The 19021-nt window shown below is 38.5% G+C and overlaps 1 protein-coding gene across 1 annotated transcript in view; it reads right to left on the bottom strand.

The window, feature by feature from the left end:
• LOC127800179 (bifunctional TH2 protein, mitochondrial-like) overlaps nucleotides 1-16582 on the bottom strand; it is a 33004-nt gene extending 16422 nt beyond the window's left edge. The window contains exons 1-2 of the mRNA XM_052334642.1: nucleotides 16039-16582; nucleotides 15537-15645 (exon numbers count right to left, since the gene is read on the bottom strand). Coding sequence (XP_052190602.1) covers nucleotides 15537-15645; nucleotides 16039-16412 — 483 coding nt within the window. The 5' untranslated portion in view covers nucleotides 16413-16582. The remainder of the gene's footprint in view (nucleotides 1-15536; nucleotides 15646-16038) is intronic.
• Nucleotides 16583-19021: the final 2439 nt, after the last annotated feature.

Raw genomic sequence — 19021 nt, 5'->3', positions numbered from 1 at the left:
TACAGCACTACGTTAGGTTAAGGTTGTGCCGGAGACTATAAAAGAAGGTAAAAAGATCAAACAAAAAAATTATAAAAAAGAATAACCATTATCCAAAGTAGGGTCTTTGTGCATACCCCATGCAATAGGAGGTCCTGGTGAAGCAATAATCTAACTAAATCAATTCAGTTTCTCATATTCAGTATCGAGCAAGCATTCAACTGTCAAAAGTTATATGAACCTTCCACTGAAATGTTCTTTGCGGCCCCATTTGATCAATTGTTCAATATGGCTACTATTGCATACATGAAATTGTTAGAAAAACAAAAATCTTATTGAAGCACCAGATTACAAGGATATCTCTAATCTGGTCAAAAACATAAGATGCAGATTTTTTATCTTGTCATAAAAATTCCTATTGTCTCTAAAATTAATGCTCAGCTGCTTCTAGCTATCAAGTAAAAGCTTCTTCTTCTATTAAAAGTTTTGATATTTATCTCTAGCTCTATGCTCCAAAAATAGCCAACTATAATACAAAGGCCACAATTTCAGAGTAGATTTCTGTATTCGAACTTTGAACAATTTAGTAACCCCATCCAATTTATTCCACATGCTACCCGGAGGCTTTAGTTTCTAGTATACTCATTACTTACCTTATTTTATTAAGCAGGAAACATGACAAATTTAATATAGATAAGAAAGCCAAATTCTCAAAGGAGGAAGAGAAGATTGTGAAGGATGAATAAAATCAACTATATGACCATGCACACAGGATGTGAAAGGAGTGAAACTGCTTGGAATTCACAGAATCCAGGCATTATCACCCCTCAAGGAAGTAGCAGTAACCTCTAAAACTTCAAGCAACTGCCCACATCTAACTCATAATTCAAACTTCTGATTAGCATTCTAGGTGAGTTATAAACCTCCAATGCTAAGCCAAAACAAATCCTCCACTAGCCACAAACAAATGCACAACTTATCACTCAAATGGATCTAGAACCAAACTTTGCACAGCATGATTTTATTATCCTTTGTCAAACATTGATAAAGACCAGCCTCCAGAAGACATTCAAAATAAAAGGAATTCCCACTTGAAAAAAACAACAACAGGAGAAAAACACAAGCCCAGCAAAATTGCATTAAATTAAACATGGGTAGTAGTAACCACATGAAACATAACAGACATGGGCACAGAATGAAGTAGCCTTTTCAGGATCCAAAACTTACCATCATCAGCCCCTTCATAATCTTTAGCACAGAAAGAGGTTAATGATTGATGATACACTTGAACTTACACCTCTTGTTTTTGCTTTTCACATAACTTAGTTAAGAAGGGCATCCAGTGTAAAATTTTGTCACATTGTTCTTTTGCAAGGATTTGTATTGTCAACCTAACTTTTAGAAGTTAATTGATATTATGAATGTCATGCCACTGTGATTGACAAGCTAGGGTAGAGGCCAGGGCACAAACGGAAAAGGAAGAAAAGTTCTAAATATTACTCGATTATAAGAATGATCCAAAGACAACATAAAATAAGGCTAACATAAGCTAGGGCAGAGGCTAGGGCAAGACTAAGATTGTCTACTACACCATACAGCAACAAAAATAACATAATTAAAGAACAACACATCAAATACAATATTAACAGCTAGAAACAACAACTTCATATAATATTTTCTTTCACATTCCTCCTCAATTGAGACTCCCTTCTAACCAGTTGCTTTTATGTAAACGCTTGAGAAGCTGAGGCTGCTTGAATAGGTTCCTTTAGATTGAGTCTATCACACAAATACCGAAACCTGCTCCTTGGCAATCCCTTAGCGAAGATGTCAGCTAACTGATGTAAAGTAGGCACATACCAAATTTCAACCTCACCATTTTCAACCTTTTCTCGCACAAAGTGTACATCAATCTCAATATGTTTAGTGCGAGAATGAAACACTAAATTTTCAGCAATACTTTTAACAACCATATTATCACTCCACACTATTGGTGTTTGACCACACTGATACCCCAGCTCTAAAAACAGAGACTTCAGCCATAATATTTCAATCACCCCTTGAGCCATAGCCCTCTATTCAGCCCCTCCAACTAATCGAGCAACCACTGTTTGCTTCATTAAACTCCAAACTATCAAATTATTCCCAAGAAACTGTCACGACCTTGGGTATTATAGGGGCAAAGCTGTAATTGAGTTACAATTACAATTAGGGGGTATTTTTGTAATTCGGTTACAGCACATGGGTAATGTTATTCTGTTATTTTCCCTTTTTGTCTTGTAGCTTAGTTGGTTAGAGAGCTTTGTTTGGTAGCTAAGTGAGACTATATATATATTGTCTCAGCTATAGGAAGGGGATATGATGAAAATGAATTGAATACTCTATTTTCTCTCTAATATTTCTCCTCTCTCTCTCTCTCTCTCGTTGATCTCCTCCCTTATCTTCTTGTTGATTTCTCCCTCTCAACTGATCTCTTCCCCAAATTCTTCTCTAATCATTCTCGATTTTCCTTTCATACCCTAGCTCACCTCCTAGGATCATGACAAATTGGTATCAGAGCAATACCATCCTCGACTGTGATTCTATTGCAACTCCGATTTGAAGCTGGATCCAATTGGGGCTTAGTGGTGTGCTGCTCATTTGGATCGGAAGGTGATTCCGACCAAAGCCAATCGTTCCTCGGTTGTAAATTCAATCGTTCTTGTAAGTGAGTTGGTCGATTTTTGTCGGTTGTAATTTCCGTCGCCGATTCATAGCGGAGCCAGCGACCTCTGTTAATCGCAACAGAGTTGACGGTTTGGGCAGCCGAACAAAGGTGGGTCAACTGGTGAGCACATTGGAGGCAACACGAACATACGGTCATTCATGAGAGGCGACAGTCTGTTGAAGGTGACACGGACCAATAGGCGTTTGTGACTGTAGCGAACGAAGAGTGCGGACGTCCTGAGGCGATCTCGAGTCCATTGGAGGTTGACGCGAACAGTCAGGAGGTCGTGACTGGAATGGATGACGCGATTTGGTTGGGCGACTCAGGCATGAGAGTTTAAAGGAAGTACGCGATTGAGGCAGTGGGGCTTGAGGCGACTCCAGTGGTCGGTGATTGGGTAGCAACTACACCCGCGATCTTGAATTACTTTGAGCGAGAAGGAAGACGTGCATGTGAACGAAGCAGCTGATCGATCGTGGTTGTTGCGACTTTGAAGGTGAGACGGAGCGACTATTGAAGGTGGAACAATAGGGTGAATTGTTGTTGTGAATTGTTGTAATCGATTAAGAAGGTGAGTTGAGAGTAGGAGGACAAGACTCTGTGAAATCGACCGAGCAAGGTTCGATGAGTCCGACGAATTAAACAGTGCCGGCAGTAGATTGAAGGGCGAAAAACGATTCAACCGAGAGAAAGAGCAAGGCGACTCAGCTCAAAACTGAAGGTGAATTAGACAATGAGTGCAATTCCATAAGGTGATTCAGATAACCTCCGATGCAAACTTGGAAGGCGAAGCAAGAGGTGATGCTTGGCCGTGAATTGCAGTAATTCTTGGTCGTAGTAGAAGGGCGAAGCAATTTGACAGATTTGGTAGCCAATTCATATATTATTGCAGCCATCAATTCTCAATTCCAGAGAATTCCGTTGATTGCATCACAATTGATCAAAGGAGACGAACAACCCAGGTGATTCTGAATCGAAAGATGTCACAGAGCGGGCGATTTGTAAGAGGTTGAGCTGAGCCAATTATATCACAAGAAGTTGCAAAGTCCAGCAATCGTGGCAGTGAAACAAAGCCAAGTGGCTTTGGTGATACAGTAATTCTGATCACCTCTCGTTTGAATTTGAAGGGGAAAAGGAGCGAGTGAATCTCGGAGGCCAATCAGAAACATGTTTCAACGACTCCTAGAGCAATTCCTTAGCCTTCGGTTTATTCTTCTGGTGTAATTCCAACAATTCCAGAGAATTAGGCATTGGAGACAGAGAAGCAACAAGGAAATTTCTAGGTAAATCTCGGAATTGATTCCAACACAAGAGAAGGTGTGTGTCGGCTGATAATTAAAGGTGACGTGGCCAAATTGGTTCTGATCTGTTTCTAAAGGGATAAAAAAAAAAAATTGTTCTCACAGCAGCGACGGAACTAGCAGACTTCAGCTACTGCAGTTGTGATTCAGGTTCTTTTCTGCAGGCAGTGATTTCAATTGAAGTCTAGGCTGTGAGTAAAGGAGAAAACATTCTGGCTTGAATTCTGGTTAACCTTATTCGAATTGAAGGAGGTAAAGAAGAGCGGGGGCTCTTTATGGCGAGTATAAGAGATTGTTGCAGCAAGAAAGCCAGAGGTGGAATTGGATCTATTACCAGCAGGCGGCTCATTGTGCTAGAAAAATCGATGATCGCTGACTGTGTTGAGGTAATTCTAATTTAGATCAGAATAGCTTACGAATTCATCATGTATAGAACTCCTGCTACTTGGACTTCGAAGTATACGGTTTGTGAAAAATCAGTCATGAACGACAGTACATACATGAGACATAATGCTTCATTTTCAGTTGGAATGAAGCATCTATGGCAACCACAGAAGACTGCATTTTCAGTTGACCAAAAGCATCAAACTTGGGGAAAGGATTTTGAGAAGGAGATCAGCCAAAGGGACAAGGAAAAAAAAAAGTGGGATTGATGAAGAGTGCAAGGAATTTGGCCATATGTTCCGTGAGAAGCTGCAAGAGTTTGCGAAGATACTAATCAAGAAGTATCATTACAACTTCCCATTGAATACTTCGCTGATTATCGCAGGAGTTTTAACAAAAACGAATTCCCTAAAATAGAGCCGTTGAAGGAGAAATTGAGGAGGCGGGAAATAGATTCATTGCTCACCTCCAATGTTGAGCAGAAGAAGTATATCGGTTTAGGCGAAATTGACAAGGAAGATGCCAACTCATTACCCTCGTTGGCTAATGCATGGGTCGAAGGATTTGGGGGTGTTTCAGATCAGAAGTTTGTGGGAAATGGAATAGCATTGGATCAAGAAAATCTGACTGAAGAACCCTCGATCTACACAGATATTGGGGCTGGAATCCTTCCTCCTATTTTGAACCTCCCAAAAACTAAGGATTCTTTGGCCTGGGGTAAAATGGGCAGCGAGAAGGTGGAGAGGGCTAAGGAGTACATGGAAGAAGAGGGTGAGGAAGAGGAATTGGAGAATGGCAGTCTCTCAAGCACTCTTACTAATGCTGAGACACTTGATTCTACTGATTTCTGGAAGCAGTAGAAGAAAGAGCCAGAAAAGCCTCTTCACCAAGTACTTGAGGAGAAGGAACAAGGGATTGCACCGGGCACCTTGCTTGGAACATCTCACATGTATGTCATTGGCACGGGCACACAAGACAAAGCAAAGGTAACATTGCGGCAAGAAGAGTTGGAGGTAATGTATAGGTTTTTACCTGCAGAGAGAATTGAAATTCTGTCCATAATTGAAAAGGATGGGGTTGTAGGGCTGACGGCACATTTGGAACCATTTTTAACAGCACTGAGGAAGAGGTGGATGGCTGAAATTGGTGTGGCAGCAAGACATAATGATGTTGTTGCTAAGGAGAAAGAAAAGAAAAGGCAAAAGAAAAGGGAAAAATAAGATAAGAAAAAGAAAAAGCGAAAAAGAAACAGTTGGGTGAAGATGGGCATTGGATAAAGAAGCAACGGCTAGGTGGTAATAAGTTTCTTGGGGACAAGAAACATTTCAGGGGGGGGGGGAAATTGTCACAATCTTGGGTATTATAGGGGCAAAGCTGTAATTAAGTTATAATTACAGTTAGGGGGGATTTTTGTAATTCGGTTACAGCACATGAGTGTTGTTATTCTGTTATTTTCCCTTTTTGTCTTGTAGCTTAGTTGGTTAGAGAGCTTTGTTTGGTAGCTAAGTGAGACTATATATATATTGCCTCAGCTGTAGGAAGGGGATATGATAAAAATAAATTGAATACTCTATTTTCTCTCTAATATTTCTCCTCTCTCTCTCTCTCTCTCGGTGATCTCCTCCCTTATCTTCTTGTTGATTTCTCCCTCTCAACTGATCTCTTCCCCAAATTCTTCTCTTATCATTCTCGATCTTCCTTTCATACCCTAGCTCACCTCTTAGGATCATGACAGAAACACACAAACACCACTAGTAGACCGCCTACTAACCTTATAACCAACATGATCTGCATCAGTATATATAATCGATGGTAAATCAATAGGTGCTGGTGAGAAAAATAGGCCCAAACCAAGGGTACCCTAGAGATACCTAAGCAATCTCTTACAAGCTATCCAATGCTACTGTTTAGGAGAGGATAAAAATTAACTTAACTTATTGACTACAAAAGATATATCCGGCCTAGTGTAGGTCAAATATTGTAAGGAGCCAATGATGGTAAGGTATAGAGATGGGTTGTCAAAGGAATCACCCTCATCAGTTAAGGACACAACATAATTCATAAGGGTATCACATGGTTTACAATCTTGCATACCTGTTTTCTTCAACAAATCCAAAGCATATTTAGACTATGTAAGATAAATCCCAATGTGATTTCTGTAAGCTTCAAACCCTAAAAAGTAATGAACAAATCCTAGAGTTTTTAGAGCAAAATTTGTGTCCAAATCATGAATAAAAGCTCCCAAGAGCTGTAGAATTAGAACTGGTGACCAACATATCATCAACATACACTAATACAAATAGCACAAACTGAGAAGTACGTTTAATGAACAGTGAGGCATAAGACACAGTCCTTACAAATCCCCATGTCTACAAAGCAACTCTCAACTTAGTGTACCAGGCTCGAGACGCCTGTTTAAGGCCATAGAGTGATTTCCTTAGCTTATACACGTGAGGGATATCGAGCATCAATAAACCCCTCGGACTGAGACATATAAACTTCCTCAATCAAATCTCCATTCAAAAAGGCATTATTAACATTTACTTGTTGTATGTCCCAACCAAAGGTAACAGCTAAGGTGAATAAAACTCAAATAGTTGGAGTCTTAACAACCGAACTGGAAGTCTCAGCATAATCAACCCTCGGTGTTTGAAGAAGACCCTTGGCTACTAACCTAGCCTTGTGCTTAAGCATTATCCCATCAGAATTATACTTACTCCTATACACCCATCTGCAGCCAATGAGATTCATATCTTTAGAAAATGGAACAAAATCCCAAGTGTGATTATGCTACAAGGCTGTGAACTCTTCCTCCATAGTCTTAACCCATCATGAGTCTAAAAATGCCTCATGAATAGAACTAGGCACTAGAGAACTTGTTAGGGCATGAGGAGAGGTAAACTGAAGCTGCTTGGCCTTGGACCTAGTAAGCATAGGATGAATAGAAGGAAAAGGTACAGTTGTATGTTTAGTGGTATGAACTGCAGGTCTAGAACAAAGCTGAGGAATGGCAATAGTAGTAGGAGAATTAATAGAGGAAGAATCTATGGATTGTGAGGAAGCAATGTTTGATAAGGAAGAAGACACGGGTCGTGCTACTGTAGAGGAAGTAGGAATAGAAAGAGACTCAAAAAAGAGAGTTGAAAATCCATTTGTACAAGGCTAAGAAGTAGTAGGAGAAGAGAATAAGCGATCGAATGGAAACTCATCTGGATTAAATTGCACATGTCAAGAGATATAAATTCGACCAGAAGGATGCAAACATTTATAACCTGCTTGTACATGACTATACCCAATGAAAATGCACTTGGTTGAATGAAAGGTAAATTTGTGCTTGTTATAAGGGCATAGGTAAGGAAAGCAAGCACAGCCAAAAAGTTGTAGCATCAGATAATTAGATTGTTTGTGATAGAGAAGTTCATGTCGTGTGCTAGGGTTTACCTAGGGTTTGAATTGGCAGCCAGAAGAATTCAATAGAACTAAGTCCAAGAATAAAGGGAATTAGGAGAAGATTAGACAGAAATGGGGGAATTTAGAGAGAAATGAGGGAGAGTGGCAAAGAGAAACAAGAGGGAGATTAGAGAGAAATCTACAGAGAGAAATGAGAAATTCATTCAATCAATTCAAACATAATCCCTATCAGATTACAATAGCCCTTTATATAAGCATATCTGATTGCATAACCACCCCCATCCTTCTAACTAATTGCTAAAATATCTCCTAACAATTATCATAAGCCTATTACTATATTACCCCTTTAATGCTCTTTGGATCATGACAATTCCCCCCTCCTCGAGAGTGTTCTTGTCCCCAAGAACTCGCAGCAAGTAGCCAATGCTTCATCCAATTCCCGCCTTCTCTATCTGATTTTTCTTTCTCCTTCTAGGCCTCTTCTTCTTTCTCGTTCTTAAGTGTCCAAGATCAAGCCCAAGCCTAAGTTGCCCCAAAACTTCCATAGGAGAAACTTTATCGAATTCAAGCCCAATACAACCACCTCCTTCTATAGTTGTCCAATCAAATTCAGTCTTCCATTGAAGAACATGATCAACCACACTCGACCTGATATGGTTAACACTTGAAACTTGGAGTCTAAAGGAAGAATTAACTGTGTTTGTGACTTCCTTTGATCGTTCATCCCCATCCCATACAAGTAAGTAAGGTAAGCATGTATCCTTAGCTACAGTTATTGCATTTCCATCCAGACCACTGCCATGTTCTATTGCAAACCTACCAGCAACATCCTGGAAATGCAGCAATGGCGAATTGTAGACTTGTCTTGGATACTCAGACGAGGGTTGCCTATGAGCATTAGAACTAGAAGTTGTTGCGACCCCAATTCCAGCAGTTGGTTCCTCCGTCAATACAGTAGACAGAAACTTGGATTTGCCTGTTGGAGCAAGAACCAATAGAGCAACTGTAGTTTTGTTCCTCACTACTAAACTTTTGACTTCTTCAGCTATCTCCCTTAGCTTCCCACCAGTTACCAATTGTCACTGAAATTCCTTACCCAATCCACACACCTTCATAACGTTAGATAAGGGACTCAATCTTCTTCGCCAACCAAAAATCGCCCAGCTCACCAACTGGAATTTGAACAATTACAACAGCAAGAAACTCCTTCTCCAGACTTGTTTCCTAATCATTGCCATACACACCAAATTTATCTTCCACAATTTTCTCCTCCAATGTTGTTTCCGTGTCCATCCTTGCAATTGCCCCTCTTGTCCGGACATATTGATTGCATTGGGAGGGATGAGAATGTTCCACAGATTCTCCAATGGCTGAAACATGACCTCCATCAAGACCCTCACCTCCCACATGATTTATAGCCAAATTTTGATCCAAGATACCACCCAATCCTCGAGCCCATGTACTACCCCTCAGGGGTAATGTGTCAGCCTTGACTTCCTCTGTCACTTCATCAAATACTTCCCCACTTTCCACTTCCAACCTTTCAATAGGTGCATCCTGAGGTATTATTTCTTCTTCTAACTTCTCAATCATTGCAGCCAAATCCCTCTCCAATTCCAGAAATTCCTTGGTGCCTCTTGTCATTCCTAACAACTGATTGAATGCCTCAAGCACCTCTTGTTTTGGACTTCCATGACTATCATCTAGATCATCCTTATCAACAACCTCCTTTCCAAAGGAATCAAAGTGTTCATCTAATTCTCTTTTTGTCCAAGCACCCCAGCCCAAACCCTCGAAATTTCTGTTGTTGCTGCTAGCACTGTCCTTACAGTTGCCTTCCTTGTCAATTCCGTTGAAACCAGTCTACTTCTTCCGCTCCACATTGGAGGTAAGCAGTGAATCCGTTTCTCGCCATCTTGATTTCTCCTTCGACAGGTCCATTTTAAGGAATTCCTCTTTGTTAAAACTTCTGTAATAATCATCAAAGAATTCAGCAAGAAAGCTATAATGATACTTCTTAGTTAGTATCATCGCAAACTCCTACAACTGCTTGTGTAACATACGGTCAAATTCCTAGCTCGTATCATGTACAACATTTCTTGTTTCCTTGTCCAAGTGGTCGATCTCATTCTCAAACTTCTTTTCCCATGCATGAGGCTTCTGGCCAAACTCCTCATGATGTCTACCTCCAACTGAAAATGCAGCATTCTTCTGCTGCAATTGCAACCTCATATGTTTCATGTATGCACTGCTCCCCATGGTCAACATCTCCCAAACAATACACTTTGAAGACCAAGGGGTATAAGTTTTGTACATTGAATCCCACATCTCCCTTCAATATATGCTTCACAGCAAGCACCTAGGATAAAGGATTGCCTCTTAACACTCAGCAGCCTTCAATTTCTCAGCAAGATAAGTCACCTGCCTTCAAATTCAACTCAAACTCAATGCTAAGGTCGCTTATGTCAGCAATCACCAAAGAAACTACTGTAAACTCGCCTATGATGGCCTCAATTCAACAGAATAATCAGACTCCAGATCCTATTCGCTTAATTCACTAGAATTCTGCCCAAATCGTCGGAACTCACCACTAGAACCGCCTATGATGCTACGACTTTGCTTAGCAACATGAATCCGCCTCCGTCACCGTCGTAAATCAGCTGGCACGGCTTCAACGGATCAGATAAGAGAGTTTGCTCGTGTAATATCCCAAGAGCCCAAGGTCACGCCCAAGAAGGGACTCTAGGGAAACTAGTATATATATCGAGGATAATAAGGAAGGAAACAACACCAACTGGATACCTTTTTGACTGAATGTGGATAAAAAACTCCCGAATTAAGCGTGCTTGAGCTAGGGTAGCTTAAGGATGGGTGACCCCTGGAAAGTTCATGTAGGCCTATCAGGGTAAATTGATCTAGTCCTTCTTATCGCTCGATGTGAGATGTTACAGGTGGTATCAGAGCTGACCCTTGGAGAAGGCAGTCCGATGAGGGCGGGGAGTGGCCCTGGGGCGCGAGGGCTGAACAAGGAGCGGCTCCTAACAGGCTTCTAGGATGGCAACCCCCAAATGAGATAAGATCTGGGACCAGTTGTAAGATCACATGACGAGGACGTCATGTGGTCAAGGGGGGAGAATGTAATACCCCGATAGCCCAGCGTCAGGTCTAAGAAGGGACTCTAGAGAAGCTAGTATATATATCGAGGATAGTAAGGAAAGAAACAACACCAACTGGATACCTTTTTGGGCTGAATGTGGATAAAGAACTCCCGAGTTAAACGTGTTTGAGCTAAGCTAGCTCAAGGATGAGTGACCCCTGGAAAGTTCGCGTAGGCCTATCAGGGTAAGTTGATCCGATCTTTCTTATCGCTTGATACTAGATGTTACAAAACTTGCCAAAAATCACGGCCAGAGTTCACCCAACTTGTTGAAAATCACGACCAAAAATCGTTGGCCTGTTCCACCAGTTTCTACAAGCTACCTCTATGCACGCTCCTCCAATTCGCCACTATCTCCTTCTCAAATCAGGTTGGAGTCACTAATCGTGCTTGCCAATCAACACTGAGGCCCTGAAAATTTTTGGAACTCTAGAATTCGCTGGAATCGAAATCGCAATCACGAAGACTCACGAGTGCCCCAACCGGCGCTTCCTTCTTGCCCAATCACCGCTCAAGCCAAAATCGAAGTCGCAATCACGGAGACTTTGATCGCACCACCTGTTGTGAATCAGTAGTCTACAATTTCCCGCCAACTGTGGAGTTCACTGTAATCGATCGCTATGTATCAACTACCACCAAATCTAATCGCGATCATTGGTAATCGATCATGTTGCACTCGTTGGGCTTACCGAATCGTCATTCGATCACTTCATCGGAATCACTTGGGTTATCTCCCAATATTATAGCCTACCTTGTTGCTACCGATTTCCGAAATCACCTTCTGATTTCGTGAATCAACTGCATCGGATAGTAGCCATCAACATCTGACGAACCTTAATCAGCAACGAAAACGACCAAGGAGTGATGCTCTGATACCAATTGTCGTGTACCTAGGGTTTACTTAGGGTTTGAATTGACAGTCGGAAGGATCCAATAGAACTAAGTCCAAGAACAGAGGGAATTAGGGGAAGATTGGACAAAATGAAAGAATTTAGAGAGAAACGAGAGAGACTGGCAGAGATAAACGAGGAGATTGGAGAGAAATCTAAAAAGAGAAATGAGAATTTCATTTAAGCATAATCCCCATCTGATTACAGTAGCACTTTATATAGGCATATATGATTGCATAACCACCCCCATGCTTCTAACTAATTGCTAAAATATCTAACAATTATTGTAATCATATTACTATATTACTATATTACCCCTTTAATGCTTATTGGGTCATGACAGTTCAAAAGGTATTTTAAATTTGAGAGAAGAGGAGAGAAGCAAATTGATAATATGGACAGTTGTTTGGAAAGCTTCAACCCAAAATTGTAATGGCATGTTAGCATGAGACAACAAAGTAAGCCTCATTTCTGCTATATGCCTATGTTTCCTCTCAACAACATCATTTTGCTAGTGAGTATAAGGATAAGTAAAACATGATTGTATGCCACAGCTATGAAGATAGGGTAAAAACACCTTAAACTCTCCCCCATTTTTTGTTTGTAAGGCCTTTAGTTTGGTTTGGAACTGAGCTTCAGCAAGTTTATGAAAGGTCATAAATGTGGACAGAGCATCTGATTTAAGTTTCAAGGAGTATAGGTATAGCCGTGTATATCTTGTATAGACATCCACAAAGATAATATAATACCAATGTCCTTCAATTAACAAAGTAGGAGAAGGACCCCACAAATCTAAGTAAATTGATTCAAGAGGTTTCTTTGTTGTAATTGGACAATCAGCAAAAGAAAGTTGACTAAGTTTTCCAATCTTACACAAATCACAAAAGGAAACATTTGAATGAGAACGAGGAAGATGAATTTTATTAAGAATCAAATGCAGTACATTAGATAATGGATGCCCTAGCTTGACATGCCATTGACGATACATCCTTTCATTTTGTGCTACATGAACACTAGGTGACAGTCCATGACAAAATGGAAGTTGTCCCTTACGTTTATTTGTAGGAAAAACATTACATTCTAACAAAGATGTACTGCTAGCAACAAAATTAAACTCGATAGGCTGGGCTGGAGCACTGGAAACAACAAGATCAAGTGTTGAACTCAATTGATAAAGCCCATCCTTCAGACATCCTTTGAGTAGCACTTCCCCAGTACTCTTGTCCTTAATCAAACAAGAGCTAGAGTTAAATTCAACAACAAGGTCACGGTCCTTTGTAAGTTGTGAGACACTAATTAGATTCTATTTCATGTTAGGAACATGCAAAACATTTGGCAAAGAAATAGTGGAAATAGGTTTGGTTTGAGTATACAAATGTCCAAGACCAACATTAGAGATAATGAGTTGCTTCCCATTACCAACGGAAACTTTATCACTACCGTTGTAAGGAGCATGAAGAGTAAGATTGCTAAGGTTTAAGGTTATGTGATTTGCAGCTCCGGAGTCAACAAACGAAGCCAAATCTGTTAAAAAATGTTGTGACAAAGGTGTATTATCAATATCCTAAGAAAAATGATTATAATGAGTTCCTTGGACATAACCTAGATCACTCATGTAGGTCTTGCTATAATCACTAAGGGAGTCTAGAAACACTCATGAATCTGATTGGGAAACCATTGGAGGCCTTCCAAAATTCAGACTATTTCGCTTAAAGTTTCTATCGAACCGATGAAAACACCTATTAACAAAGTGCCCTGGCTTGCCACAAAGCTGACAGTAAATACTCTTTTATGATTGTCTGCCTCTACCTCTTTCCCTTTGATTTACAAAACCACCTCTATTTGGAGCAAAACCTCCTCTATTATGCACCAAATTTCCAAAACTCCTCAGTGTGTATGCAGTCATATTTACATGCATAAAAGATGGCATAACTGACTCAACATTGACAAATAAAGTATGTGCCAAATTCTTAGAATTTAATCTTTGCTCATGCATAAGTAATAAGTATTGGACCTTCTCAAGATCTATATCATCCATTCGGTAGGTGATAAGACTGACTACCGTCTCATATTCATAATCTAGTCCATTAAGGATTGCAAGAAGCAAATTCTTATCACTTAGAGGCTCTCCTATGGCAGCAAGTGAGTGGCCTATAGTCTTGATCTTAAGAATGTAGTCATTTACAGACAAGGAATCTTTCTTAACTGACCTAAGCTACGGCTTCAATTGAAAAGACTTGGCAATTGTTTGACGAGAGTATAAATTCTCAAGTGACAACCATATCTCGACAAAATGATTCACAATGAATCACCTGCGCCAAAACTTCCTAGTCAATTGTCAAGAAAAGCCACCCAAGCATTAGCTGATCCAATCACATCCAACTCAAAAATTTTGGATTCATTATAGGTGCTCCATCTTCGCCAGCATTAGGATATGTCATGTACTTAGCTAGAGGCAATGCTTTATTGAGGAAGGACTGAAGGTCAAATGCTCGAGTTGTTGCTGAAATCTGCACCTTCCAAAAAATATAGTTGTTTGGATCAAGCCTAATAGCTATGTAGTTGACAGCTTTCGCCATCACAACAAAATTTGACTGCAAGGCAGAGGACAAAGGCAAAGATGAATGAGGTGTTAGGAAAGAGGAGGCACTATAATATGTATTGGATGCCGTTGACCTTGGTCCTAGCTCTGATACCATGTGATTGACAAACTAGGGCAGAGGGTAGGGCACAAACGAAAAAGGAAGAAAAGCTCTGAATATTACTCGAATATAAGAATGATCCAAAGACAACATAAAATAAGGCTATGTTGATTATATATACTCAACAAGAGCCTAAACCACCGACATAATAGAGGCACTAACATAAGTGCAAGACTAAGATTGTCTACTATACCATACAGCAACAAATATAACATAATTGCAAAACAACACATCAAATGCAATATTAACAGCTAAAAACAGCAGTTTCATGTAATATTTTCTTTCACAGCCACCAACCCTTAAATTATGATAAGGTGAAGTTAAGGATGATGATGATGATGAATAAAACCTATGGTTCCTTTCAATTCAAACTATCTAAATCAAAGCTAGCCCAATTACCCCCAAAAGGTTTTGTATCTTATTCCTTGCTTAAACACTAAAATAATGTTTGAATCTCAGACTTTCTGACTGCATTGAAAATATAGAAAAGGCAATGTAATAAAAGAAGCTAAAATTTGTTCCCTCTGTTCAGTCAGATTAGAAAAACTAAAGCGGGATAAGTAACTTTCAAACAAAAACATAAAATTCAATCCTAAGCAAAGATTTGATGGTTGAACTTCTCAAAAGGCCAAGTAGGTTAACCTTGAGAATATATAATTCAATCAAGGACTAATTTTTTTAGAGGTAAATCTCTTTCTCTAGATTTACATTCTTCGTCAGCAATGATGCGGTACTTGACCAGAAGACCAGATACAGTTCAGGAGGTGAAGTGAATGACATTATGTTCAAACTTTCCAATTATAGCTCTTCTGTACAACCACAAACACTAGTTCACGTGGACACGCTACAACTCTATTTCGTCTAGCCATTACTTGCATTAGCCATAACAACTACATTATGGAACAAAAAACAAAAATATCTTTTCATGATACGAACAGGGCTGACTTATTTCTAGTGAACTCTCAAGGAAAGAATCTTGAGCAAAAATAGCATCTAATGTCTTACTTGGACAAAATAATCATGCATTTTCAGCTCTTCTAGGACATCCTTCCTCAACTGACTGATTGCAACCTTGGCATCGTCATCATCTGCACACTCCTCCGCCAAGTCGTACCTATAAACAAATGTCGTCAAATGAAAGAAAAGAATAAGTGCATCAAAGGGCCCCATAGCTCATTAACATGTAATGCAGAGATTCGTTTGTGCAAAAACGTGTCTCTGAAAAGATAAAAAAGATAAACAATCAACGACGTTATTTCAAGAAAATCTTGCCAATTAACCACTAATGCCAGGCCTTTGTTCTTTATCTTTCCGTGCATTCTTGACCGGCAACCATAAAGAACACGTATGCAAGAAAGACCGAACTTAATAACTTCTTCCTCTCTTTACCAAATAACTAAACCTAAGATCGATTTTAGTTCCTCGCCTTATTCTTTCTCACCGACCAAAGAAACCAAAAAGAACTCGATACACGGATGACAAAGAGACGCAAGAGGCAGAGACTGACGCTTGAGCGAAGGCTTTGAGGAAATGAACATCTTGAGCGATGTAATGGCGGAAGGTATTGAGATTGAGGTTCCCGGCGGCCAAGCAGACTACGAAGGGAGTATAGAGAGCCATAGTCCACTCTTTACGAAACTTAATCCAGAAGCGCCTCGCCATGCCCTCGGCGTTGTCCGCCACTCCTCCGCCGCCGCCTCCAACGGCCGAAGGTTTCGAAATCGTCGCCATTGTGGTTAGCGTTGATAGCGCCCTGCGATCGCGATCGGAGATGCCTCCAGCAGTAAACAGAGATCGAAGCGATGGGCGAAATCGGAGGGAACACGACGGAGAACAGGGGCGAATGATCCTGACAATATTTCGGTCCAATAACAGACGCATCAATTGAGATTGAGGGGAGAGAGAAAGAAAGAAAGATAGAGAGAGAGCGCGATAGAGTACTGAGATTGGGATTGGGATTCCAATTTGTGATTTCACACAGTGAACGTGAGAGCATATGAGGGGGGTGTTCTTGAAGAGAGAGAGGGAAACGCGGATGGAATGAATGGGAAGAGAGAGGAGAGAAGACTAGTAGTGAACTGGCAATGGGCCAGGGAGAACGGGCTTTCGGGTCGGACTTTGTTGGGCTTCTTCACGTCGTTTAGGGCTGCATTTTCTAGAATTTCGAAAAACATTAATGCTGTTCAAAATTTTGTTTGAATAAATAAATTTATTTGATTCTTAATTTAAAAAATTATGGCCCACTCTCTTTGCATTTCAACTTTGAATTTTAAATTTTAAATTTTTTATTTTAGTACTCTATTTTTAAAAAACTAAAAATGCATTCTGTTTATTATTTTTAAAAATTACTTATCAAAAAATAAAATTATAAAATACATTATGTTTATAATTTAAAAATATTTTTTTAATGAATTTGATTATTCGATAAATTATAACTATTTAATATTAATATATTATTAGATATATATATATTTTAAAATTAGTGAATCTTGTAATATTTTTTTATTATAATAATAAAATATGAATAAATAAATATATATAATTAGCAAAAAAATAGTCAATTTTTAAAACTCAATTTATAAACGAATCGAATTTGAGCTCAGCAAAATTTGACTCATTAACTCATGAATTGACTCGATAAGAGACTCGTGAGCAAACCTGATAAAAAGTTCGTGATTAAATACAATAATATATGTATGTATAATATATTATATATATTTTATAAATATATTATTTAAAATATATACATACATACATATACATACCTATTATTATTATATTATTATTTATTAAATTATACATTATACATATTGTTATTATTTTCTCTTTATTTTTCTCTCCCTCTCTTATTCTTATTCTACCCAAGAAACCCATTCCTTCTCTCGAGAGACCCATCTACTTGTTTTCTTCCCCTATTTCGTCTCTTCTTCATTTTCTTAGCTGCCCATTGTTCTCATTCCCTAGTCCTCTTCCCTTTGCCACCGCCTCGTCTCTTGTTGCCATATCTTTTTCTCCAACATTTTTCTGCTGGCCATATTCATCTCACTTATCGTCGCCGCCTCTTCTTCTCCAACCTTATTTCTTTCGTCGTCTTTCTCTCACATTCGTTGCTGTATTGCCTTTCATCGTCACCTCAGATCTCACTACCACTTTGCTTGTTATCGTCTCTTATCTTGTTGTCTCCTTACTTCTTGCTATCTCACATTTTGTTGCTGACCACCTCGAGAAGAAATATGGCAGCTAACAATGGCTCGCAACTGTGATGGCAATGGCGAACGTGGTCGATGGCCGAGCCTTGAAGAAATGAGAAAAAAATAAGAGAAAATATAAGGAATAGTTGAACCTGAATATGAGGATGAAGAGTGTTTTAAGCGTTTTGGACTTGAAGAGCTTGTTTTAGCTAAAAATAGTTAAAACGACATTTCAACGTTTTGAGTTTTGTGTTTTTTTTTTGTTAAATGAGTAAATAAATACATTTTGAGCATTTAAGAAAACTAAAAATTGAAAATGGTCTAAAAATAGCAAAGATAACAGGGTCTTAGTTTTTTGTCAAGTTGGATTCGATCTTGATTTTGAATAGAATACTGAATAAATTACTATAAGCCAAACTTATAATTTTGTTTTTATATATATATATATATATTTTCGTGTGACCATTTAAATTTTTTATTGTTTTGATTACACATCTAGACATATATTTTTTAGTCAATTTAACTCATATATTTTGATTTTTTTTTCATGTGACAATCTATTTTTTTTTATTATTTCTATTACACCTATAGAGCTGCATTTTCAAGTCATTCGTGTACTTAGGCAGAGTATGACATGTACTTTGTTATTTTATTTTATCTATTTTTCTTATATATAAAATTATAAGGGTTAAATTAACTATAAATTATAAGTTCAGGGTGTAATCAAAACAATTAAATGTTCAATTTATCACAAAAGAAAAACAAAATAGTCAAAATATAAAGATTAAATTAATTTAAAAATTATGTTTAAATTAATTTAACAATAATACTCTCTGTCACTTTTTAAAATAATTAACAAACTACTTCATGAATTATTAATTATTCAAAATTATAACCATTGTTATTATAAAATACAACCCCCGCTTCCCCCCCCCCCCCCTCCAAAAATAAATAAATAAATAAAAAATTTAAAGTACATAATAGCGGAAGAAGTCTAATATAATATATAACTCAAATTTTGATATTTTTGATTTGTTAACTTCAATTAAAGGTGTGTAAAAATGTAGTCTAATTGAATTAATTGATTGAAATTGTCAGTTTGGTTTGTATATATATATTTTTTAATTCGATTCAACACGGTTAATTTTTTAGGAAAAATCGAGTTTTTGGTTTTAGTTTAACTTTTTGATTGAAAATAATTGAATTAACTGAATCAATTGAATTTTAAGATAACAAAGTGTTTTCTAATTATAAAATGATGTCATTTTTGGCTTGCCGTATAGTTTTATTTGGGTTTTT

Source organism: Diospyros lotus, chromosome 1 (assembly GCF_014633365.1).
Source record: "Diospyros lotus cultivar Yz01 chromosome 1, ASM1463336v1, whole genome shotgun sequence".
In the NCBI taxonomy this organism is placed as follows: Eukaryota; Viridiplantae; Streptophyta; class Magnoliopsida; order Ericales; family Ebenaceae; genus Diospyros; species Diospyros lotus.
The sequence above is the reverse complement of the archived record's forward strand: the minus strand, read 5'-3'. Positions and strand labels throughout refer to the sequence as shown.